Source organism: Somniosus microcephalus, chromosome 4, assembly GCF_052327205.1.
Source record: "Somniosus microcephalus isolate GS21.2 chromosome 4, FLI_Smic_1.0, whole genome shotgun sequence".
NCBI lineage: Eukaryota > Metazoa > Chordata > Chondrichthyes > Squaliformes > Somniosidae > Somniosus > Somniosus microcephalus.
The window spans coordinates 286,845,966-286,870,831 of NC_140990.1; the positions used below are offsets into that span (position 1 = coordinate 286,845,966).

Sequence of the window (24,866 nt, forward strand, 5' to 3'; positions counted from 1 at the left end):
TCTTATTAATGCCATAATTGAGATAGTTTACCACAGGACTAAATTATCTTTTAACAACATTATAACAGTGGAGACTAAATGGAATGTCCACCATGTTCGAGTTTTTTTAAGTAGCTTTTGAGTCTCTAATGAAACATCATGTGGGAGAATGACTTCCCATGGAGCGCACATTAATCCCCTCTCAGTTTAAGTAGTGTGCAGCAGGTAGCTGGGGGGTCCACACATCTTCACTTTTAAGGCAGGCTCATTTTGATGATCAAATTCTTCCCAATAATCAATTACATTTTGGAAATGGTTAAGTTGGTAAGATCTGAATAGTAATCTCCTGTGTGATGGCCCATTTGCTTTTGACAGCAACTGAAATTGCATATTGTCCGGTTCTTGCATACCTGTTAATGCATCAAAAATTACTCATGATGGGTTAGAAATAGTGAATTTTGTCGACTTTCTGTTGATTTGCATATATTAACATTTCAAACAGGGTGTGCCCAACCACCAAACACGCTGAACAAATCAATTTAAAAGTAAAGACAGTGAAACCAGCAGAAGCTAACTGCATATCACTGAAGCTATGGTTACACCTGGATAGTTTTATGCAATGACCATTGCTCCTTCTAAAAGGAATTCTGAGCTAAAGCCAATTTTAAAAAATCAGTCACCAAGTCTATTTAAAGTGTCTATTTAAATGTCCACAAGCTCTAATTGCTGTAAATAGGTCCTCAGTGGCCAATTCTTCAAGGATGTGCTGAGGTCACAGGGTAATTGATAGCCTGTGTATGTGTTCAAATATAGAATATCCTAGAAGTACAGGAAGCATATGCTATACCAAAGAGCTTTAATGTTTAGCAGGACTCCCATGGCATTGCTCATGGTGAAATAGGGAACACATTATTTTAAACAATATAGTGTGTTGTACCATGCAACATACAGTGTATTATCAGGGTCACTGAATGGCCCAGAAATTCGGGTCTCCACGGGTGAGTACGCATGGGGTACTCACCCGTTGGCCCAATGGAAGTGCCGGTTTCGTGCATGCACTGCGCATGCGCGGGAAACCGGCACTTCCGTTCCCCTGAAAGAAGGGGTTAAGAGGTGGAATGCATGCACAGGAGAGGCAGTGCGTGCGTATCGAATGTACTTTTTTTTTTTGCAGGTTTTCCCGGAGGGTAAGTCTCCAGAGGTTAGTCATGTAAAGAGCAGTCACAAGGCCTGCTTTTTACAAGGTGAGTGGTGAATTAATTAAAATAAAAATATTTTTTCCACAGGTTTATTATTTTTAAATACTTTAAAGGTAAGTTTATTTTTAGACCCATTAGAAAATAAAAATAAATTTTCAAAAATTTAAATTATTGTTTAAAATAGTTATTTCATGTAATTTTATTTTAAAAATGTGATTAAATTTTTTTTTTGTTTTTTTTTTGAAGATTTAGTTATGCTTTGGGGCTTATAGTATTTATAAGTTTGACAGGTCTTCCTGTCAAACTTATGAATGAAGCATTCCCTGCTACCATTGGCTCTCCATGGCCCATGTGATCCCAGGGGGCGCTTCGAACTAACTGCGCCCCTGGGATACACAAGCACTGCGCGCCAGCAGTTGGGAGGAGGCCCAGGATCGGAATACCACGCGGGCCCACAGCTCAACGGCCAGCGCGCAAGGTAAGTGCAGGGTGGGGGCTTGCACCCGCGGGAAGCCCCCGACCCGAATTTCTGGGCCAATAAGAAATTCCATTTTTATTACTTGGCATTGTGGAATTTTTACACGTGCCTTGAAGATCAAATTCTGCAATTCTAGCCATTTTTCCATAAAATCATAAATTATTATATAGGTTACTAGCTGGAGTGCCCGGCGGTGCCGAGGGTTTTTGTGAGGGCATGTTGTTGTTGGAAGAGAGAGAGAGAGAGACTGGGGGAAGAAGAGAGAGACTCCCTCACTCTTTCCCTCCCTCACCCTCTCTCTCCCTCCCCCTGTCTCTCCCTGCTTTACTCTCCTCTCTCTCCCCCCCCTCCCCCTCTCTCCCTCCCCCTCTCTCCGAGCCCGGACGCGGTGAGCCGAAGCCCCCGTGTGCGGATCAGCGCCTCAGGGCCAGCCGGTGTGCAGCCGAGCGCGTGAGGCCCGGCCCGACTCTCAGGTCCCGCTCCGGGCCGCCGCCGACATTCATGCGCTCGCTGTCTCCCGGCCCACCAGCCTTTACCAAGATGGCGGTGATAGCTACACTCGGCTCAGTCCCACCGCGCCAGCCTTTACCAAGATGGCGGCGGCCGCGGGCCGCTGGTTTGGAATCGGGCCCAGCGTGACGGGCGGTGCCTAGCTCGGGCGTGGCTGGTGAGGAGAGGCCGAGGCTTCGAGGCCTGCAGGCAGCTCATCCACCGCCGAGGGGGGGAAAGCCCGAGTCCCCTTTGCAAAAGGATTTTTTTTAACTTTTAAAACCAACTTTTTTTTTTTGCTGGAAATCTATATTTCAAAATAAAACACACAAAGTGGGAAAAATAAATCAATAGTTAGGAATCAAGATGGCGGCCACTCACCTCAGCTCAGAAAGATTAGGCCCGCCCACACACGCAATGAAACACCCCCCCGTGACGCACCGATTGGTCAACCATCAGGTCACTCAACTGTAGGATTGGTCAACCATCACGTCACTCAATGCTAGCCCCTGTAGGATGGCCCGCCCACACACACAATGAACCCCCCCGTGATGCACCGATTGGTCAACCATGACGTCACTCAACGCTATCCCCTGTACGATTGGTCAACCATGACGTCACTCAACGCTAATGAGCGGAATTTTGCCGTTTTTTGTATACTGTCCGAACAATTTTTGTCTGACCAAAAAGTAAATATACCTATTAGACTCCCCTAATGATAAGCTTTCTTTTGATATAACATATGTGTAGGTACGCTCTATAACTTTTGATTGGACAGACAGACTCATATATACTATATATTTTATTTTTAGCTCTTATTGCAAGTCACAGCATACACAAGAACATGCTAGGCAACATGCAGCAGACTGGAGGTAGGTATATAAGGTTCATCAATAGTGGAGACTGTATTGCGAGATCTCAGCAATTATGAGGGAGTGTCAGATGTTGATTGCATTGGGGAGTAATTCTGGTGTTTGGCAATACTATGGAGAGCAATTTCTATTGTTTGTAGCATGGTGGGATGGAACGTGGGCATTTTTACTAGTTGGTTCTTGGGGTCCGATGGTAAAATGGGTAGGAGGGTAAAACCCAGCGTATGATACCTCTGGTGGCAGGAGATGGCAATAGGGACAGTGCTTAGGTGTGAAGCAGAGTTGAGACCGAGGGTCTTTAAGAAGTGAGAGTTTGGAACAAGGTCTGATTGTACTGTGGGGTGCAGCATTACACCTGCATTGGGGAAAGTCTTGAGGTCTAGTTAACATTGAGGGCAGGTGTCAGGATCTGGCAACAGTTGGAGGGGGTTGGTGTCCTTGGATACAGCAGCATTAACTTTGGTTGGGGGGGGGGCGGAAAGAGGGGTGTTCGATATTAGGGTGTCTAGTATTAGCATCTAGTGAAGGGTGCTGGGATTTGATAGCACTGGAGAGGGAATCTCAGTCTAGTAATGCTGGGAGTGGGCCAAATCTGAGAGTACTGGGGTCTGGAGCTTCTGTAGTCTGGAAGCATTAAGGGGACATGATCTGGGAGCACTTGGTTGGGGATTACAGGATCAGAGAGCACTGGGAGACAGGTCACATCATCAGGAAATAGGGAAGGAGGTCCTGGGGTCTGGCAGTAATGAGAGGGAGACTCAAGAGTCTGGAACATGGAACATGGTCCTGGGAATGGGTTACCAAGGTCCAGGAGCACTGAACTTCCTGGGAATGGATTACCAAGGTTCAGGAGCACTGGACTTCCTGGGAATGGATCAACAAGGTCCAGGAGCACTGGACTTCCTGGGAATGGATTAACAAGGTCCAGGAACACTGGATTTCCTGGGAATGGATTACCAAGGTCCAGGAGCACTGAACTTTCTGGGAATGGATTAACAAGGTCCAGGAACACTGGATTTCCTGGGAATGGATTACCAAGGTCCAGGGGCACTGGACTTCCTGGGAATGGATTACCAAGGTCCAGGGGCACTGGATTTCCTGGGAATGGATTACCAAGGTCCAAAAGCACTGCACTTCCTGTACTTCTGGCAACATTAAGGGGGTGGGTGCTCCAAGAGAATCTGGGCTGACTCACCCCATATCATGAGTGCCAATAAGTAATCCCACTCCGTGCTCCCAGGCTGTCAGCCCAGTTCCTAACCAGAAGCCATTTCTAGCGCAAAAGCAGTTTAATAATATATATTTATTGTAACTAATACAACTGTAATAAATTACAATCAGGTAACACTGGTAATGTCATTGCTGCTCAACTGAAGTTTTCAAAATTAACTTGTGTTAAGAAGAATCCACACCCCTGCCCCACCCCGCCTCCCCAGAGATAAGCTTTCTGGGTGAACAAAAAGAAAAATTACATATTTTACTATTACACCTGTCCACAGAGGTGGATTAACACGGGCCTATGGGGCCAGTTACAAATTGTTTTTTCAATGTTAGAAATTCCAGTTACTGAGGAAAAAAAATGGCAGCAGACTTTTTTTCAAAACTTATTTTGAGCGATTCAATTGTCTCACCATTCTTTTAGTGGTAGGTTCCACTGATTGGTCATTCACGATTGGCTATATTTTAAATTATTAGTTTACTAGCCGTTTTCTACCCACTTTTGATTTTTATGTTCCCTACCTCTTCACTTCTAATTTCCTGTTTTACTTGAGCTAAATCAACTAAACCGAACAGCAAAAGTGCAACAAACAGGATGTGCAAACAGGAAGTGCTTGCTGAACAAGATTTATTACATATTCTAGCAAGTCTCAGGATTACATACAGTAACTGCTTGTCCTATAAACAATTATACATTTATATTAAATGTTTTCATTATCCCTAATGGTTCCTATGGCAACACTATGATTACAGACTTATCTACCCATTCTGTAGCAATCCACTTGAACACAGAAGCCCAAATAAACAGGGTGCAAAACCAAGATTAACCAAAGCTTATTTTAAAGAAAGAAACTTTTAAATCTACATTCCCCAAATTTTGCTCACTGCTTTACATGGTTTGTTAAATGCTAAAAAGTTGAAGTGTGAGTTATAATTCTATACTCTCACAAAGAATGAGGTTTTGTAATTACATCATTTAGTTTTGTATCAGATATATTTTTACAGATATACTACAAGTTTTACAAATGACTAATTGCTGCATACCAAGTATAACTAAACATTTTTGTGGTAAAACAATTTACACTGATTATGCAAGGGTAATGAAGCACGCATTTTGTTTTTATACAAATTAGATCCCGCCAGGTTACTCCTGTTTAACGTGAGGCCAAGAGGATGGAAAATAATTTAAGCAACACACATTTTGCCATCTCTGCCATCATCTCACAGTAAGAGTTTAAGAGCTTTACTTTGTATCTAGATGAAACATTTATTGGTAATTAACATTGATACACTAAACTCACATGATGGAATGATGAACTGTGGTTCTGTATTCCCAGCATACCCAAGCTTTGTATACCTGCAAGATGAAAAACAAAAAAGTTATTTTATTTGTTTCAGAAACCATTTTTTATTCACGATACCTTACTGCTACAACTGTGAAATTAAGACTTCCCTGCTCATCTTCTAATGCAGGTTAAATAAACATTCTCAAAAGCATCGCCTCAGCAACTTTAGGAATCCTAGTTGCATAATGTTTTTCCTCTTCCATTTAGTTTCCTCTCATTGGCTTGGTATGTCCAAGCAATCTTCTTCCAGGCACAATGGTCTGAAGTGCAGCTGTCATTCACAGGTTTCAGAGTGACCAAACCAAATCAGTATTGCCAACATTCCACCCCCAAAATACATGAAAAGTGATAGAGGCACGCCCAAATTAATCCAGTTAACCAAAACGCCAGTTGAGGATAGGATTCTAACTTGTACCTTGAACAAAATCTGGTAGCTCAGACCAATTAAACACTTGAAATAAAAGCAGAAAATGCTGAAAACACTCAGCAGCTCAGCTACTCTGGAGAGGGGAAGGTAGGGTTAGCATTTCAGGTCAATGATCTTTTGCTTGTTCTCACGTTAAAGAACTTTAACTCCATTTGCTTCATCCAGATAGGTGCCACTATGGGAATTCACATGGAATTCACATGGATTCGCATTAATTTTGCTTCCAGCTTCCACTCTACCCTTACCTTCACATGGCCCAACACGGACTCTTCCCTTCCTTGACTTCCCTATCTCCATCAAAAGGGATAGACTGTCCACTCATATCAACTCACCAACTCCCATAGCTACCTCAATTATACTTCCCACCCTGCTTCCTGGAAGCACTCTATACCTTTCTCTTAGTTTCTTCATCCGGAGCGATGTGTTCGGCAAGTCGGGCGGAGGCAGCGCAGCAGCCACGAAGACCCGCTTCGGCACGTCGCCCGGCAGCTCCTCGTCATGAATTTCTGTTTCGGACTAGGGGGGGGCGGGGGGGGGGAAGAGCCGGGCATGGCGGTTGGAGGCCAGACGTTGAGCATGAGAGGCAGGCACGGGCCGTTGCAAATTTGAACCGGCGACAGTGCGGGAAGCTCGCAGTTCGAGGAGAAGGAGGGAGAGTCGGGCATGGAGACCTGAGGCCAGACGGTGAGCGTGAGAAGGAGGACACCATATTGTGGAGCCGGCAACAGGGAAGAGGAGTCCGTGGAGACGGAGCAGCTGATGAACATTGCGTTCCCACTGCCATTGGACGCAATTGAATTGACTTTTACTGAACATGGCGCTGTAGGATAGCGACGTGTCTCTGTGAGCTCCCACAGCCTATTGTGGAAGTGATCGGGGAGTAAAACATTCCATTGTAGTAATACATATGGCAAATAAAATTTGATTTGATTTGATTTATTCTGACACACCAGAGCTTCCAAAATGACAAAAATTCCGACACTTTAACCCAACCTTCCTGTCTCCGCAGGAGACCTGCTGAGTGTTTCCAGCATTTTCTGTTTTTATTTCAGATTTCCAGCATCTGCAATCATTTGCTTTTTGAACATTATCTTGATGCAATTTGATTTCTTGATCCCTCTACATGAAACATTGTCAAAAAAAGCAAAAAAAAAGGGCAAGGGATGAGCAATCCCAATATTTTGAGGACCTGGTAAAGAACGGGTTACAATAAGAGACTGCATAAAGCATTGATTTCAGCCAAGTGGAAATTGTAGGGAGGAAGGAGAGCTTGCAGGACATCATATTTGGAGCTTGGAAAGAAAGTTAAAGTAGTAATAACCATAGTAGTACAAATAAAAAAGCAAGAAAGACTGAGGCCACACAAGCTCATCAGAGGACAAGCTTTTTCCTGTGTCCTATCCGAGAGTAGACCTCAAGAGTTAAGGGAAAAGGCAATCCACAGCAGTTTCAGAGATTTGCAACCTGGACAAAACCTTGGGCCAGCTAAACTCATCATTGACTGCTCGCTTTAAAAAGAAAAGAATGTTGGTGGGGTCTTGCATTCTGGGCCTTGGTCCTTCTCCAAGCTTTCTTAATTGCAATAAATAAAAACTGCAGTACACCAGTATCTGCCTGCCATCTTATTGGATCTATAGCGTGTCAGCCTAGTATATTAATCACCTTTTACTGTTACATTCCAATAATTGCAACAAGTGACCAGGAAGATCAATAAAGACAACCTCAGTACAGGAAACTCTCATTTTACCGGCACCTAAATATCCGGAAATCTCTCTTACCCGAACCTACTCCTGAATTTTGCCGGTTAAGTTTTACTATATATTAGTGGCCGTGTAACCGAGGTTCCTGGATCTGTGGCCGTGTAACCGGGGTTCCTGCACCTGTGGCCGTGTAACAGGGACTCCTGGATCTGTGGCCATGTAACCGGGACTCCTGCACAAGTGCCGTGTAACCGGGGCTCCTGTGGCCGTGTACGGGGCTCTCGTACCTTGGCAAGTATACCTCTCTGTAATCCGGACTTTTTGATCAACCGGCACCACGCCAGTCCCGGATAAAAAAGTTTCCTGTGCTCCTTTCTAGTTTAGTGCTTCTGCTGTAAATTATGAAAACAATGCATTGTTGGGAACATTTAAAAAGGAAACTTTTTAAAAATACAACAGTTTTAACAGTCTACCCAAAAATGGGAGATGCTAATTGTTAAGCTTACAGGTTTAGTAACATTAACAGATCTCTTTTGGCATTGCTCATTGTAGTTTTAGAAGAACAGAGATGTTATGAGATCTGAGAGCAGTGAGGAATAGGTCTGCAAATACTGGGATAAGGTCTCAGTTCTGGAAGTATTTTAAGGAAGGGTCCCAGGAACATGAGATTGGTATTCTTGAAACATTAGGCGAGGTTTCCTGCAGTTCTGGAATCAAGGAGCACTAGCAATCCAGTCCAGGGATTTAAGCACGGAGAGGGTCTTAGGATCTGGGAGTAGGGAGCCTGAGGACTGTGATCTTGGGGTCCCGCTAGGACTGAGGAAGGGAACTTGGGAGCACTGGGCAGAGGGGAGAGAGACAAAATCTGGCAGTATTGGGCGTTGTTGGGATCTGTCAGGATTTTTTTGGGGGGCGGGGGGAATCTATCAGTCTCATTATGAAGAAGGAGTCAAAAGGAATAGGAACCAAACTGCTAGAGGTCCATTTTCAAACATCAAGCCCAAGCCCCTCTCCAAGTCAGTCTCCTCCCGTGAGGAGTGCACAAGCCTTTTTGCATCCTCAAGTACCTATACCACCTTTTTCCTCATTGTCAGCCACTTACTGTCTTTAGATACCTGCCTTAGAGCATTTAAGCCTAAATTTTCAGCTTCGTAATAATAATGGACAGAATATCAAAGACAGGGAGCGCACAATTCCGATATGCACTCCCAGCATGCACGAGAAGATTAGAAGCTAGAAATGTAATACATTATTTAGTTTGCTGACTTATAGTCTCCAATAAACAGAAATATATCAAAATGAAAAAAATCTTGATGCTCATTCATTTAGTTTCCAGGTTTTCAAATATATTAAAAAAATCCGTAAGCTTCAACAATGATTTTTAACTGAATTTTCAACAGCAATAAACAGCAATGAGAAATTTGTTTTCATTTCTGTCAAGAAAACAAGGATCACAGATCCCGCTGTTCACTGATGGTGCATATCTGATCAGTGCATAATAGAAATCAGCATTTATTAATAAATTTAAATACATTCCAGAGTTGTCTGAAATAAAGCTCAGAGAATTAAATTTCCACTTTCTTTCAAAGTCTTCTGGAAAAAGCAAAGAAACTCAAATCCTAACAGGATGAGGCCATCCATCCGTCAACTCCAGTTAAAATACAGATAACATACTAGGAAATTCAACAAACTGTACATGCTAAGAATGCACCGTTGCGGTTGAAAGCACTAACTACTAGGGGGTAAAAAGATTCAGTCAAAGCTGAGACTTTGGAGAAACAGCAAGGCTTTTAAATAAAAACTTTAATAAAAGACACAAAACATAATTCAATTACTAAACTGAATCATGTTACTTGTGAATTGTATTTATTTTTAAAAATTTTACTTGTTTGAACATTGTAAATTTCAATTAGTGTAAATCAATTGGTTCATTAACAGGTAACTGTTTACATAGGTAAGCACTCCTGGGAATTTCCAAAGTAATTTCAGTTAAATGTTTATCTAACACTGTAACCAGAAATAGTGACAACAGGAAGCAAGGTTGATGGACAGTTGGTATGCACAAAGATTTTTAAATAAAACACAGGTGGTAGGTGCCCACCTTTAATTAATTAGTATATAAATGCTTTCAGCAGCCTCTCCAACAGGACCCTTTATAGAAGCTGAATGACTGATGTATGGAGACATGCGGACTATTGGCTAGAGGCCTTGTCACAACTTTCATCCACTTTTGGGAGAGCGGTGCGTGCTATTGTCCCACTTTTACATTTAGACTGCACAATTGCTTTGCCACAATTTTCTATTTATTTTTCTCATTCATTCACTCCCAGACACAGATTTTGCTTCCATTCTAGTGATCAGAGCCTCATTCCTTCCAAATGTGTCAGTTTAATATGTATTTCAGCTATTTCTAATGGTAATTCTAATTTCCTTTAGTATACCACACTATTCCAGTCCCACAGAAAGAAAACGCACGCCACTCCTCCTCTGTGTTTCCATTACGATAACCAGCTCCCTTATTCCAACAGCAGAATTGTAAATCCACATTTCCAACCCAGCTTGTTTACATAATAGAGGGAGACCACATCTCCCGGTCAGCTGCACTCAAATGTAAAAGCGGCTTAGAGATACTGAGTCAGTATCAAACGGCTGAAATGTCAATAGAAATTGTAATTACAGTAGAAATTGTAATGCTCCCTGTTAATAATCGTGGTAGGGGAAGGGAAATAAGTACAAGTCCCATCCAGTAGTGAATTTGCTATTTACATTTCAGTATCACGGTCCACAATAGGATGGATTCTGATCTCTGCTGAAATGGATGAGGAGCCAGCCAAACACAAAACGACTGGAAGACTTAAAATGGCAGCTTTGCAAAATGCTTCCTTTTTCACTACCACAAATGGGAATCTCTCTCCTCAGTCATGTTTTTTTTAGAAAAGGAAGTGCTTCAGTTTGAAAGTGCTTCCATGTCCCATGCTGATGCTACTCCTTATAAACATTTCATCAATGAGTACATCAGTTACTGCTTAGTTTTCAGCAAGTTAATAGCTATGAAATGGCACTTGGAAAATAATGAGCTTTGCATAGTATAATTGCCAGCGTTTCAGACAGACTTTTGCAAACACTTCCGAAGAGGGCTCTTTGACGACTTAAAAGGTAAATGAAACATGTGGGGCAATACTGAGCCAAGATCAAGTAGGCCAGTCCCATCCCATCCCTGAAAAGTCTCCCTACTCCTGGTTTTTAAACAATGACCATTGCTGGCACACATATATGGTTGTATATAAGTAGGACTAAGCCAGAATATGACTCATCTGTGAATTCTCCATCGTTGAATTGGCTACCAACCCTCATGCTCTAACTTCACATAGCAGCCATTTGGGCACGTTACTGGAGAATATCAGTCACTAACTTCGAGCCATATGACAAAAAAATGGTGGGGGGGGGGGCGGGTGGGAAGAGAAAGAGGGGGAAATACTTGACACAAGTAGCTCAACTTATACTATATTCATTTCTTACCCATAACATACAAGTGCTTCTCACTACCCCAATGTTATAACAAATGTCATCTATTTGCTTTAGGAGAATGTGGCAAATGACATGGTATTAGACTAAGCCACTTCAATACTGCCAGAGGTCAACTGCCCTTCCAACTGCAGTTAGCATCTCCTGCCCGTTTCCAAGACTTGGGCACAGAAACGTTCCATTGCTGACCGTTTGCACTCAGCACTCCTCTGTGCATTAAAAATGAACAGCAGAAGAGCGCTTTAAGCCAAAGCTCAGCAACCAAACCACATTATCAACCCAAACCACATTTTTTAAGACAAAAGACAGGCATGACATTTCGGGTGTGCACCCCATGATGTTTCAGTTGCGCACCCTTCAGAAGATGAAAGGCACACAGCCAAAACATCACAACCTTTCTCCTCTCTTGAAAATGTGATTTGGGTAGATTACGTAGTCTGGTCTTGGCCTTCATTGAACTAATGAAACGTGCACAGTGTCATAATCTGTCTTTTTTTAAAAAAAAAATGATGTTGGCTGACCTGTTGTATTTTTTCACATTTCCCCTTTTTTAATTTCAGATTTCCAGCATTTGCAGTTTTTTTCCACATTTGCAACCTAATCAGGTGCCATTCATTAAGTTTCAATACAGAAATTCCCAACTTTAACCACACCCATACTCTAAGACATAGTCATTAAAGGGCCACATTTGTAATCAATCTTCACCCTTGATAATGTTACTAACAAAACTAGTAATATTAACATAGATGAACATATTGTTTTAGAAAGAATTAAGAACTTGAAAATAGATAGAGCAGCCGGGCCAAATGATATCCACCCGAGTACACTCGGGGAGATGGGGCAGGTGCTGTGCAAGCCCAAGCCCCTGGCCTATATTTTTAATAGCTCACTGCACTCTGGAATGGGTCTTATAGACTGGAAGGAGGCTAATGTAGTCCCCATCTTTAAAAAAGGTGAAAAGACAGACCCGGGTAACTATAGGCCCATTGGTTTAACATCAGTACTAGGTACGATGCTTGAAAGAATCATTAGGGATGCAATATATGAATACTTGGATAGAGAGCAACACATCAGGGACACCCAACATGGCTTCAAAAAAAGGTTATGTCTTACAAATCTAATTGTATTTTTTGAAGAAGTTGAAGTTGGTGTGTGAGGAAAGTCCAGTAGACATTGTCTACTTAGATTTTCAAAAAGCTTTTGCTAAGGTACCGCACAAGAGGCTTCTCTAAAAGATCGAAGCCTCTGGTATTAGTGGTAATATATTGAGCTGAATTGATAACTGGCTGGCAGGATGTAGGCAAAAAGTAGTTTTCGATGGATTTGGATCTGTTTGGAGACCGGTCCCACAGGGATCAGTGTTGAGACCGTTGCTCTTTACTATTTTTATTAATGTTCTGAATGTAGGTGTTGGGGACACAAGCTTCAAATTTACAGATGATACCAAGATCTGTGCGAGTGTTGGAGCTGTAGATGATGCTCGTCTGCTTCAGGCAGCTCTTAATGTGTTGGGAGATTGGGCTCAAGAATGGAAAATGTAGGCAGGGCAAATGCTCAACATTTATACACCCTTCAGGGAAAGGCATTAAAGAAGGTGGAGACAGAAAGAGATTTGGGCATTCTAGTGCATACATCCTTAAAGGTACATGAGCAATTCCGTGAAGCGATAGCTGCAGCAAATAGGCTGTTGGGGTGTATCCATAGGACAATTGAGTACAAGACGAGGAATACTGCTTTGTCCTTGTGCAAGACCTTAGTCAGGCCGCACTTGGAATACTGTGTCCAGTTTTGGTCTCCTCACATGGTGGGTGATATTGAGGCTTTGGAAAGGGTGCAGAGGAGGGCCACTAGACTAATTCCCAGTCTAAAGTATCTTGGTTATCAAGATAGGCTAAAAGAGTTGGAACTCTACACCTTAGAGAAGCTTAGACTTAGGGATGATCGGACTGAGGTTTAAGAGATAATGAAGGGAATAGATTGTGGTCCAGCTGACAGTTTATTTCAAATCAATAGGTTAGGCAAGACCAGGGTACCTGTCCGTCATTGTTTGTATACTCGTAAGCATTACTTTAACCCAAGAGTCAATCCGTTTCAGCAGTGCAAGTATCGAAAGAATACAAATATAGTCTCCCTTCATATGCTCACAACTGAAAAATAGTAAAACTTCTGAACGCTCTTTCTTTAGGAACATTAGACAAATGGGCTGCAATACCAAGGTTCCAGATTTTATGGATTAGCCACATAAAGGAATTAACCACATAAGAGTTAAGCTACAGTGGTAAAGTAATAAAGTCTTTTTTTAAATTAAAGACAAACATCAGCAATGAATGTATTTAGTAAACTGGGATACGAGAAACAACTGTAAATTCCTCCCTACAGAAAACAGAACAAAACTTGCCTGGAACATAAGCCAAAATACCAAACCTGTCAGAGCAAGCTCTTGTCTAGCTGGTATGACTATCCACAGTAACAAAATGGAGACAATCACAACTAAAATTCAACATCTACACGCTATCCTTGCTGAAGCCAAACTTCAGTGGTCAGACTGAATGTGCATTTATTCTGAATGGTGAAAATTCAGTAATAACAACCTCATATGCACCATTTACTACACTACTGCTGATCCTTGCATGTTCTTAACCATTGTATGATGCATGCATCATTTTCTTCTATATATTAGAGAAGTATTGCATATAGTACTCGCTTCCTGCAAATGTTACACTTGCTTCCTATAAAATTTCCCACATCAAAATTGGTTGATAATAGCCCCTTTGCTACAAAAATGCATTTATCTGACTCACTTTAAGCAATGGCAAGGGAGAGTTGCTGGTGGACATTTTATAAAGTTCCCCTCCATCCAACTGAGACCGAGTTTTGTTGTCCAAGTTTTTATGAGCACATTAAATAATAGTACTTGCTTAATTCCACATATTTTTTTCAGTTACTAAAGGCATCTTTAAACTAGATGAACTTTTAAAACATAAACATAGTAGCAGCAATACTACTAAAATTAAAGACAAATGTTCAGATATCTTGGATTTGGTCTGTCTCTGCTTTCTGCCACACAGTGGGTTAGTCCAGCTAGACTGACACAGGAAGTGCATCATTTGTTACAGAAAATGTTGATAGATGTAAAAATAAATTGTACTTAGAATATTACTCAATTTCTAACAAAAGTACAAAAAATTAAACCAGCAACAAAATAGGAAGTTAAAGTTGGAAGAGTGAAGCAATAACAGAACATTTTGTTTGTATCTAGTAAATACTTCAACAATAAAAACAGAAAATGCTGGAAATACTCAGCAGGTCAGGCAGCATCTGTGGAGAGAGAAAGTGTTAATGTTTCAGCAAGTGTAGAGGCAGGGAAAGGGGGAGGGGAGGATAGAATAGAACAGAAAGGGAAGGTCTGTGATAGACAAGAAAGATTAAATGACAAAAGGGGTGATGGTGAAAGGAGATGGTAAAGGGGCAAGTAAAGAAACAAAAGATGGGTCTAGAGGTGTAAATGGATCTAACAGAATCATCAGCAACAGCTGCCGACCGAAAAAATGGGGACTGAGGTTATGATCTGAAATTGTTGAACTCAATGTTGAGTCCGGAAGGCTGTAAAGTGGCTAATCGAAAGATGTCAAGGTGCTGTTCCTCAACAATGTGGCTTCAAAGCATTCTGGTGAAATATAGAAGCATGCGCTATTACATACAAGCAACACTTCCCAGAACTTGAGTTCCATTTAAACTGTAGGAGGCTCAACTGAAAAGCTTATAGGAAAAGGTTTAACACAGAATCACAGAAACCCCACAGTGCAGATAGAGGCCATTTCGGCCCATCGAGCCTGCACCGACACATATCCCACCCTATCCCTGTAACCCCATGTATTTAATCCCCCTAACATTAAGGGTCAATTTATCATAGCCAATCAACCTAACCCGCACATCTTTGGACTGTGGGAGGAAACCGGAGCACCCGGAGAAAACCCACGCAAACACGGGGAGAATGTGCACCTCAAAGAATCAAAATAATTTAAGGAAGCATACCCCTGTCCTCCACATGCACCACAACAAACAGTTTTAGCACTAAGGAATAGACTGTTTAACACCATTTTTCCATAAGATGCTTTTCTCATCAGAGCTTTGAATGCTTATTCTCCCCAGTCCCCCAAGTTTTGATGTACAGCAACAGGCGACTTGTATTTGAACCATATGCACTGAGATTGTGAATCACAGTTCACCCATGCAAAACTCTTGCAGGTATTTTTTCTCAAACTCATCGCATTATATAAATAAAGAATCTTACACAGAAAATCATTCATATGAATGTGCTTGACTTATACCATACTTTTTACATCACTTACACCTCCATTACTGTGTCAGGCTCACAGATATTTGCAAATAAGTGCAATTTAATAAAATTTAGTAACATACTTCGACATACACAACACATAGCATTTCTTTGAGTTCGAAAGGTACAAATGCAGTGTACTTTGATAAGTGTGCACTTATCTGAGGCCACATCAGTCTTTTCCTATGTAGATTGAGATATAATATTTATGCCTGTTTATTTACTTCACAAGTGAGTTTCACTAACTTGAGTCATATGAGTTGCTGCATATTGTTCAATTATTTACCAATACTTACCATAGTCCATTTAGAGTTTACAGATTTGAAACTTCAAATACATCAACTAAAAACACTATCATCTGTATGGAATTAGAATTATCATGCAATATCCAAATAATGTTTTTGTATTTCAGAGACGTCAAAAACAAGACAAAAGTGTCACAATTATTATTTGCATTTAAAATTGCTTACATTAAGCTCATTTCACTGATCAAACATGTGGGATAATCCAAATACATAAGCAGTAAAATGCAAGAGCAACAAAACCACGAGTGGGAAATTGGGTCAGCCCACTCATGGGGCACAAATTCGCATCATGCATCCTTCAGTAGTCTTATTTCAGTAGCCTTGTTCTTGTTGACAGTAGACAGACAGCTGGAAATATTACCCCACATCCTTAATAGTACAGCTGTAAACTATAAAAGGTCAGTTTTGTTGTAAAACATCAAATCGAAGAATATTTTTGACTGTAGACACAAGCAAATTTTGTAACCCGTTTATTTTGAAACCACAGACAATTCTCGACCCTTTATTCTATTGCGTATCATGCTCACTGTGATAAATTGTGAATGCTAGCACTGGGAAATGCAAGACTCCCAAGTTATGTATAGCAGGGACCAGATGCAGAACAAAACTTCTACTCGGTTCCAGCATGACTCAACCTCAAATGCACCCAGTCTGCATTTTTCAATCACCCACATCAACTATCCTTATGGCCTCTAGTGACTCAGATTGACAATTTATAGACAGGTTTTAGACTGAACTGATGCCTACTAGGAACTTGAAGATGTCCCAAACATATATTATGGAGCCTTCATAGCCACAGAGATGAAAACAGATAACTAAATCTTCGAGCATCAAGACCAGGGACTTATTTTTTTACACAAGCACCATCCCTAACATGCTTATATTTTACTAAATTTAAAAATATAGTTCTTCACCCAAAAAAAGTTCTGACCTATTTTACTGATGTTCTCATTCCAGGCTTTCAGGTTGGGTGATTGGGCAGAAACATGGCAAATGCACTATAATGTGGATAAATGTGAGGTTATCCACTTTGGTGGCAAAAACAGGAAGGCAGACTATTATTTGATTGAATGGCAATAGATTGGGAGAAGGGGAAGTGCAAAGAGACCTGGGTGTTCTTGTGCACCAGTCGCTGAAGGTAAGCATGCAGGTGTAGCAGGCGGTTAAGAAGGCAAATGGTATGTTGGCCTTCGTAGCAAGAGGGTTTGAGTACAGGAACAAGGATGTCTTGCTACAGTTGTACAGGGCCTTGGTGAGACCGCACCTTGAGTATTGTGTGCAGTTTTGGTCACCTTATCTGAGGAAGGACGTTCTTGCCATGGAAGGCGTGCAGCGAAGATTCACCAGACTGATACCTTGGATGGCAGGAATGACGTATGAGGAGAGATTGTGTCGATTGGGCTTATGCTCACTGGAGTTTAGGAGATTGAGAGGGGATCTCATCGAAACCTATAAAATTCTGTCAGGTCTGGACAGACTAGATGCAGGAAGGATGTTTCCGATGGCCGGGGAGTCCAGAACCAGGGGTCATAGTCTAAGGATAAGGGGTGAGCCATTTAGGACTGAAATGAGGAGGAATTTCTTCACCCGGAGAGTGGTGAACCTGTGGAATTCTCTGCCACAGAGGGCGGTGGGGGCCAGTTCATTAAATATATTCAAGAAGGAGTTGGATATATTTCTTAAGGCTAAAGGGATCAAGGGATATGGGGAGAAGGCAGGGACAAGGCAGGGACAGGGTACTGAGTTTGGATGATCAGCCATGATCTCATTGAATGGCGGAGCAGGCTCGAGGGGCCGAATGGGCCTACTCCTGCTCCTATCTTCTATGTTTCTATGTTTCACATAAACGGGTAGTAACTCTACACTAGATCAGCAAAAAGTACAAATTGAAACTTTAGGGAAAAATATGCTGCAGATCTAATGTGTTACAATGATGCTTACATGGTGGAGGCCGGATTATGCAAACACATCACTTGTGTCGGGGCTACCACAAGTCAAAACAGTAAAGTATTTGATATGCCCCATTAGTAACGTATTATGCGCATGTACACAGCCAACTCATCTGCCAAGAAAAATACTCAAATATGCCTACAGATTAAAAAGGCACTAATCATCCATTATATTTGTCCACACAGCAAAATTCAATACAATGCATACTATCCGGCAGGATAGTTTACATATGCTAGAATGTTTCCCTAAAGGCGCTATAATTTCCACGCCTGTGACATCAATAGCAAAATTCAACGTTTCATTCAAACATTTCTCATAAAAGTGAGTTTCGAAAAGCGGAAGTGCAATGCGAAAATCTCAACTCCTCAAACGGTACTTGGCTTATAATATTTAAGACAAATGTAAGGCGCATTGAACTTATAGTCGGTGCTCGAAATAAAATCAATCAATAAAAAGAAAAAACAGTTTGATCGCCCAGAATCAGTTTGCGAATCGCTTTACAAAAAAAAATCCCTTATAAGGAAATTATGCATGAAAGGAGGAAGCGGCTTTGACAACTAGGAAGTTCCTTCGCGCTTGCTCACTCGTGGCCTTTTCCATCACGGTTAATCGGCAAAGATTTTTTTTTTTAAAGCCCGAAAACGATCAGAGTAAAGCCCCGCCGTGGCTCACTTGGATCTTTTACCGGGGAGTGACGGGGGAGATTGGGAATTCTGACCCTGCAACGGCCCAGGCGATTCACCTGAGGCTTTAAGGTGCAACGGCGCTGACGGAAGGGCGGAGCCGGAGAGCCGCTCCGTTACAGCAGGCTCGGGCTGGCAGACACACGCCGACTGTTGCTGGACACGGACAAATCCGCCCCCGGGCCGCAATCTTTGACTCCTCTGGTCAGACCAGAGCCGCCCGCTCCATGGACTTGATTTTCTATTAAAGCCTTTCTGATGGAGGGCGCGGATCTTTATTGTTTTGTGTGTGTGTGTGATAAAATGATGTGGAGTCCCTCCCGGCCCGGCAATCACAGCCTGACACTCAGACCGTCCCCGCACCGCGGGCAAGAGCCGTGTGTCAGATTGCTGCCTTCAAACCCTCCTCCTCCTCCTCCTCCACCGCCGCCGCTTACCCGGTGCCACAGTCCACGACACACGCCGGTAATCTGCTTGCCATTTTCGGGTACGTTTTGCGATGAGCCGGCCCAAAAAAAACAAAAAAAAGAGCCGATGCACCGGGAGCTACCTGACCATGAAAAAGGCGGAACCGTCAGCCGCTCCGAGTCCGAGACACAACTACAACTTCCGCACTGGGGCCAAAATGGCGGACGCCTCCAGGAGTTCAGTTGCCCGTCATTACCACGGCCCCGCCCCTCGGGTCAACCCAGCCTGATTGGCCTCCGGCCCACACCCTGCCAGCCCTCCACTTCCTGCCAGCCGCTGATTCGCCGATCTCCGAAACGCTCCGTGTGAGTGGTCACCTCCGATGTCAATCAGTGTTACGTCATGGAACATTGACTACCTGGGTGACTGCACGCCTCACGCGTTGGCGAGGCCTGATCCACGTGACCCGGCCGCTCTGCCGCAATTGCATCACGGGGGATGTAGTTTTTCTCAACGGGAAGTTCCTGTAGATTTCTCTCGGGCTGACGGGAAGGATCAAACTACAATCCCCAGAACACCGTGCGCGGACGAGGCAATCGGTTTGCGATGATTTTGGGACATTTGACCAGGAACTGCGAGGGGGCGGGGGGAGGGTTCTGTTTACAACATTTCGCCTCCTGGTTGTCATCTTTAATATGTGATATTCTCGTTTACTTTTTCTGCGTAAGTTTTAGTGTCTCCTTGTTCTTTGTTGTGTTTATCGTGACGTTGTTAAATGAACGATGTTAGGCGGTTTGGGGATGGTGAATATTCAGACTGGGTTTTTTCTTTGGGAGGCGGGGGTGAGGACGTGTTGGCAGTTAGGTCCAGGTCCACTCTGGCAGAATCTCGCGGGGCACCAGGGTACGTGGGCACCTGCTGCTGACATTAATCTCGGTAACCAATCGAGTTTAAATATTACTGGATTCCATTTCACCATTGTCATAGATGTGAGTGCAATACTTATTTTTAACCGAGGTGCAATTCAAGCATTCTCCATTAAGAAAGTAACTATAATGTGTTTGCTTTTGCAACTTTTTAACCCTTTCATAGTTGGTATGGCGAATGTCATTAGCCAAGAAGTCCTTGACTGCTTTGACTGCTGTTGCACGAAGTTCAGCAGAATCAGCCAGGATCATGACTGTATGTGCCAGCCTTGATTCAGTGGTGACACGCTCGTCTCTTGAGTCGGAGAGTTGTGGATTTAAGCTCCATCCTAGGTGTCTTGAAAAATCGAGCGCGGTGTAAAATGGACCGGCACATTCGCTGTCGGTGCATTTTGTGCTGCTGGCAGTGAACAATTTCACTTTGAACGCATAGTGTAGGCTGGCACTTTAGTACAGTACTGATGCAGTGCTGCACTGTCGGAGGTGCGTTCTTCGGATGAGACATTAAACCGCCTACCCTCTCAAGTGGATGCAGAAAATCCCAGTGCACTATTTGAAGAAGGGCAGAGGACTTCTGGTGTCCTGGTCAACAGTTAACCCCTTAACCAACACTTAAAACAAATGATCTGGCCATGTATTTCATTGCTGTTTGTGGGACCGTGCTGTGCACAAATTGGCTGCTGCATTGTCTACATTACAGCATTCACTACAGTTCAAAGGCACTTCATTGACTCTAAAGCACTTTGCTTTGTCCTGAAGTGAAAGGTGTTCTATAAATGCAAGCATTTTTCTTTCTGTGTGCAGTAGAAACTGAAGGTGTACTTGGAGAGAAAGTGCTGATCAGAAGTTCAATTTATTGTCTTTTAGTTATGAGTAGTTTCCTGCTATATGGGTTGAACACTTCATTTTGAAACTTAGATTTGCATTCTTTATTCAGAAAATGTTTTATTGGACCATCACAAAATTCTACTGTATAACAAAATGGATCTCTACTTGCACAAAATCAGTAAACAGATTTCATTCACCTCTGTCTGAGTTTGACTGACAATGCTTGGACATTTTCAGTGCTGTCTGCACAAATGGATAGCATCACTTAAGTATTCAGTTTGATGTAGATGATTTATAATATGTCATCCAGTAGAAATTTAACTTGCATGTGAGCAGGATTATTTGTACTTGTTGCTTTACAATGTGATAGATTAAAAATGGCTCATTTATATTGGATTTCACAATGCATGATGTTAATGTCATAGATCATCATCAAAATACACTGAACAGTTAGTTAACACAATGTGTCTACAGCAACAACTTGCACTTATAAAGAAGAGGTGAATAGGGATGCTGAGCAGTAGCAAAAGAAGATTTGGAGAGGTGACTGAAGGTGCGGTTGAAGAGATAGATTTTAAGAAAAATTTGGAAGGTAGGGGGAGAGGTTAGCAAGCTGGAGGGGTTTAGGGAGAGAGTTCCAAAGTGCGGGGCCAAGAACGTCTTGCCACTGTCTCTTCCTTTGGTATGTGCGAATGCGGTGCATCCGGCTGTGGTTTTGCCCTCTCTCACTTTTACTGGTTTATCAATTATTTCCCCCTTTCTGTTTTGAATGCCTTGATATCTTTTTTGATCTCTTCTTGGAGTGTTGTGTCCACCTTGTTAGCCTACCTGGTTGAGGCTGAGGCAAGGTGGTTGTCCGGTATTTCTGCCAGTCCGCTGTCGTTGCCTGTGAGTGTGTTTTGTGCATCTGTTGGTGGCTCTGTCCCTATCCTGTATTATCATTTGTTCTTGATGTATCTGTGGAATACTTTACTTTTTTTTAATATTCCTTGATAATTTGGTTTTGTAGTTCCTCTTTGCCTTCCTAATTTTTTTAAACTTCTTTGCTAACCTCTTCCTATTCCCTTTTGTCATCCTCCTTTATTTTCATTGTGCTTGGTGTATGCCTTTTTCTTTAGTTCCAGTTTTGCTCTTGTCTCTTTATTCATCCATGGTGTTTCATTATTGGCTGTTTTGTTCTTGTTTGTTAGTGAAATGTATTTCTCCTGAACTCTCTTGATCACCTATTTGGATGTTTCCTGCTGCTGTTCTGTCTCTTTGTCAGTGTTCTGTTCTAGTTTGTCTTCCCTAGTTCCATCTTCGTCACCTCGGGGTCGGCTTTTCCAATCTATTTTGTCTTTATCTTATTTTCACCTTTCTCAGTTATTAGCTTTTGACCTTGTTAAGTTGTGGTTGACGTTGCCTGGATTTTCACTGGGCTTGCTTGTCTTGTCTGCCCTGGTTCATTACCCATTGTGGATTCACCGGTGATTCTTCTCTTGTTACGCTTCTTGCATACTGGGTGGGAGGGGAGTCTTGAGCACGCCGTGGATACTCCATTCCCTTTTCCCCTTTCCCTACCTCTTACCAGATTGTTTGGTGTGGTTGAGGTCTCCCATGATTGTTCCGATATGTATTTTGCTCATTTTATAGATTTGCTTGCATATTTTCCGTCCAGTTTCCTTCCACTGTTAGGTGGTCTGTAGAATAATCTTTTGTAAGTGTTATTTTAACCTGGCTGGGATCCTTGCTCCCCTGAGGCATCTGTGCCCTATATGGAAATACGCTCAGCAGGAATCGCTTGTCAATTATTGAAATATTTTGGATAAATTTACAAAATAACAAAACAGATTCAATTAAAGAAACAGGCTGTCAAAAATAAGGAATAATAGGGCCCAGTAGATTTACAGAGAGGAACATATCAGAAGCAATGTGTACATAAGCGGGTGGATATGTTACTGGATGATGAAATGTAATAAAATGAATTCAGGAATGGGGCTGGATGAGACGTAGAGGCAGAGGTTAGAACCAAAAGCAAGCTTCCCTCTAGATTTAACAGTGAAATCTTGCAGGACTGTATGCCCCTGGTGGGCCCGGGCACATCCTGGGCAGCTCATTTTAAAACTGGGTATGCAGAAGCTGTGATCAGCTCATGCAATGTGTTCAGAGTATGGGCTGAGCTCCGTGTTAGTGTTTGTGTTCGGACAGTCCTGTTACATCAAAGATCTTGACAGAGTGAGAAAGGGAGAAACTGGGAGAGAGAGGTGGGCAGAGTGAGCGGAAACAGAGATAACAAACTAAGTGAGACAGGAGATTGCACGAGAGGGGACAGAGGAGATTTATGAAGATGTTGCCTGGACTGGAGAATTTTAGCTGTGAGGAAAGATTGGATAGGTTGGGTTTGTTTTCTTTGGAACAGAGGAGGCTGAAGGGAGACTTGATTGAGGTGTATAAAATTATGAGGGTCCTAGATAGAGTGGATAGGATGGACCCATTTCCCTTAGCAGAGAGGTCAACAGCCGGCGGCATAGATTTCAAGTAATTGGTAAAAGGATTAGAGGGGAGTTGAGAAATTTTTTCACCCAGAAGTTGGTGGGGGTCTGGAACTCACTGCCTGAAAGGGTGGTAGAGGCAGAGACCCTCGTTGCATTTGAAAGTACTTGGATATGCACTTGAAGTGCCGTAACCTACAAGGCTATGGACAAAGAGCTGGAAACTGGGGTTAGGCTGGATAGCTCTTTTTGGCTGTCGCGGACATGATGGGCTGAATGGCCTCCTTCTGGTCCCCCCCCCCCCCCCCGCCCAAGAGCCGGCAATCGGTGTAATCTGTCAAAAAACTGATGAAAACTTCGGCTCTTCTGCGGTAATACTGCTTTTAAATACCCCATTAAAAGTCAGACCCTTTGGATTCGGTGTAACTGGGTTTTAACAGCGTATTGACTGCTAAACAAACGTTATGGCCCTGAAAAACTAATTTTAATTTTGGGGAGTGTCAAATTTATCCATTTTAATTAAAATTAAGAAACTTTAATTTTCTTAAAGAGAGCCCCAATCTTTGTTTTGCTCTCTCCAACATTTTTAAATTGTTGGAGTCAAAGGAGCTCGCCCACTTCCAGGTTCGCTGTCTGTGAGAATTCTGGATTTTGACTGGCTGCTTAGACAGCTTGTTGACGTCACAGCAGTTCTTCGCTGGGAATCCCCGCTAACTTGCGTTACATAGAAACATAGAAGATAGGAGCAGGAGTAGGCCATTCGGCCCCTCGAGCCTGCTCCGCCATTTAATGAGATCATGGCTGATCATCCAAATTCAGTACCCTGTCCCTGTTTTCTCCCCATATCCCTTGATCCCAATTACGCGTCGGAAAAAACAAATTTCTCGCCACAGAGATAGCGAGATCTTTGTGGGAAGCTTACTTCGGGGCCAGTGGCAAACGCCTTTGCTTCGCCGCTGACCACAAATTACGGGCCTGTATGATCCAAAAGTCTCAGTATTTACTGATATTTACATTTCCATTTCCATATTGTAGCGCTACGAAGTACAGTATCAGTTCTCTATATTCTCATGTTAGAATTAATACAGGTCTTGGATGAAATAAAGAACATCTTATCCTCAGGATATTCCAAGTCCCTTTACTGTCAATCGATTACTTTTGCCACCTAGTCACTGTTATTATCTAAGTAACCTTGGCAGCCATTTTGTGCACAGCAAGGTCCTACAAACAGCAAATTAATGAATGATATTTTAATCTTTTTTTGTTGATGTTGGTTGAGGAATAAATGTTGGCTAGGGCTCTGGGAGAACTCCCCACTCTTCAAATGGTGCCTTGGTTTCATGTATATCCATCTAAGTAAGGAGAGGGTGTCTTTTAATGACTCATCTAAATGACAACACTCTGACTATGCAGCACTGAAGTGTGAGCTTGGATTATGTGCTCAAATCTTTGTGAGACTTCAAGTAGTTTGAGTATGAAAAGAAACTTTAATAGGAATAGTTCATGACAACGCATGTTATTGAATTACAGTGCACACCTTAAAAATGTTCAAGCAGCGCTTAGTTCTCCATGCCCTTTGATTTTGTTTGCTTAATAAGAATGATTGAGTAAAGGACCAGGCCTCCTATTGGGATGTTTCTATTAGGTTTCTACTCTGAGTTTGAAACAACATTTTAGTGGAGGATAAGAAGACCAACTGATAGTTGGTCCAAAGAATGTCAAA

At 42.4% G+C, this 24,866-nt stretch overlaps 2 protein-coding genes across 14 annotated transcripts in view; one reads left to right on the forward strand and one right to left on the reverse strand.

Annotated features, from left to right (window-relative positions):
* Positions 1-19,121, reverse strand: part of actr3 (actin related protein 3) — a 79,631-nt gene extending 60,510 nt beyond the window's left edge. The window contains exons 1-2 of one of the 3 annotated variants that reach the window (XM_085986583.1): positions 18,948-19,121; positions 5,537-5,592 (exon numbers count right to left, since the gene is read on the reverse strand). In XM_085986583.1, the coding sequence (XP_085842709.1) occupies positions 5,537-5,592; positions 18,948-18,991 (100 nt within the window). In that variant the 5' untranslated portion in view covers positions 18,992-19,121. The remainder of the gene's footprint in view (positions 1-5,536; positions 5,593-18,947) is intronic. The other 2 variants (XM_085986582.1, XM_085986584.1) reach the window with 2 other exon arrangements.
* A 39-nt stretch (positions 19,122-19,160) lies between these two features.
* The window catches only part of LOC147120527 (solute carrier family 35 member F5-like), a 139,323-nt gene continuing 133,617 nt past the window's right edge, over positions 19,161-24,866 (forward strand). For 10 of the 11 annotated variants that reach the window (XR_015078206.1, XM_085986572.1, XM_085986571.1 and 7 more), the window contains exon 1: positions 19,161-19,641. The gene's annotated coding sequence lies outside the window, so the exon portion shown is untranslated. Of the gene's footprint in view, positions 19,642-19,664; positions 19,908-24,866 lie in introns of those variants that run through there. The other variant, XM_085986573.1, reaches the window with a different exon arrangement.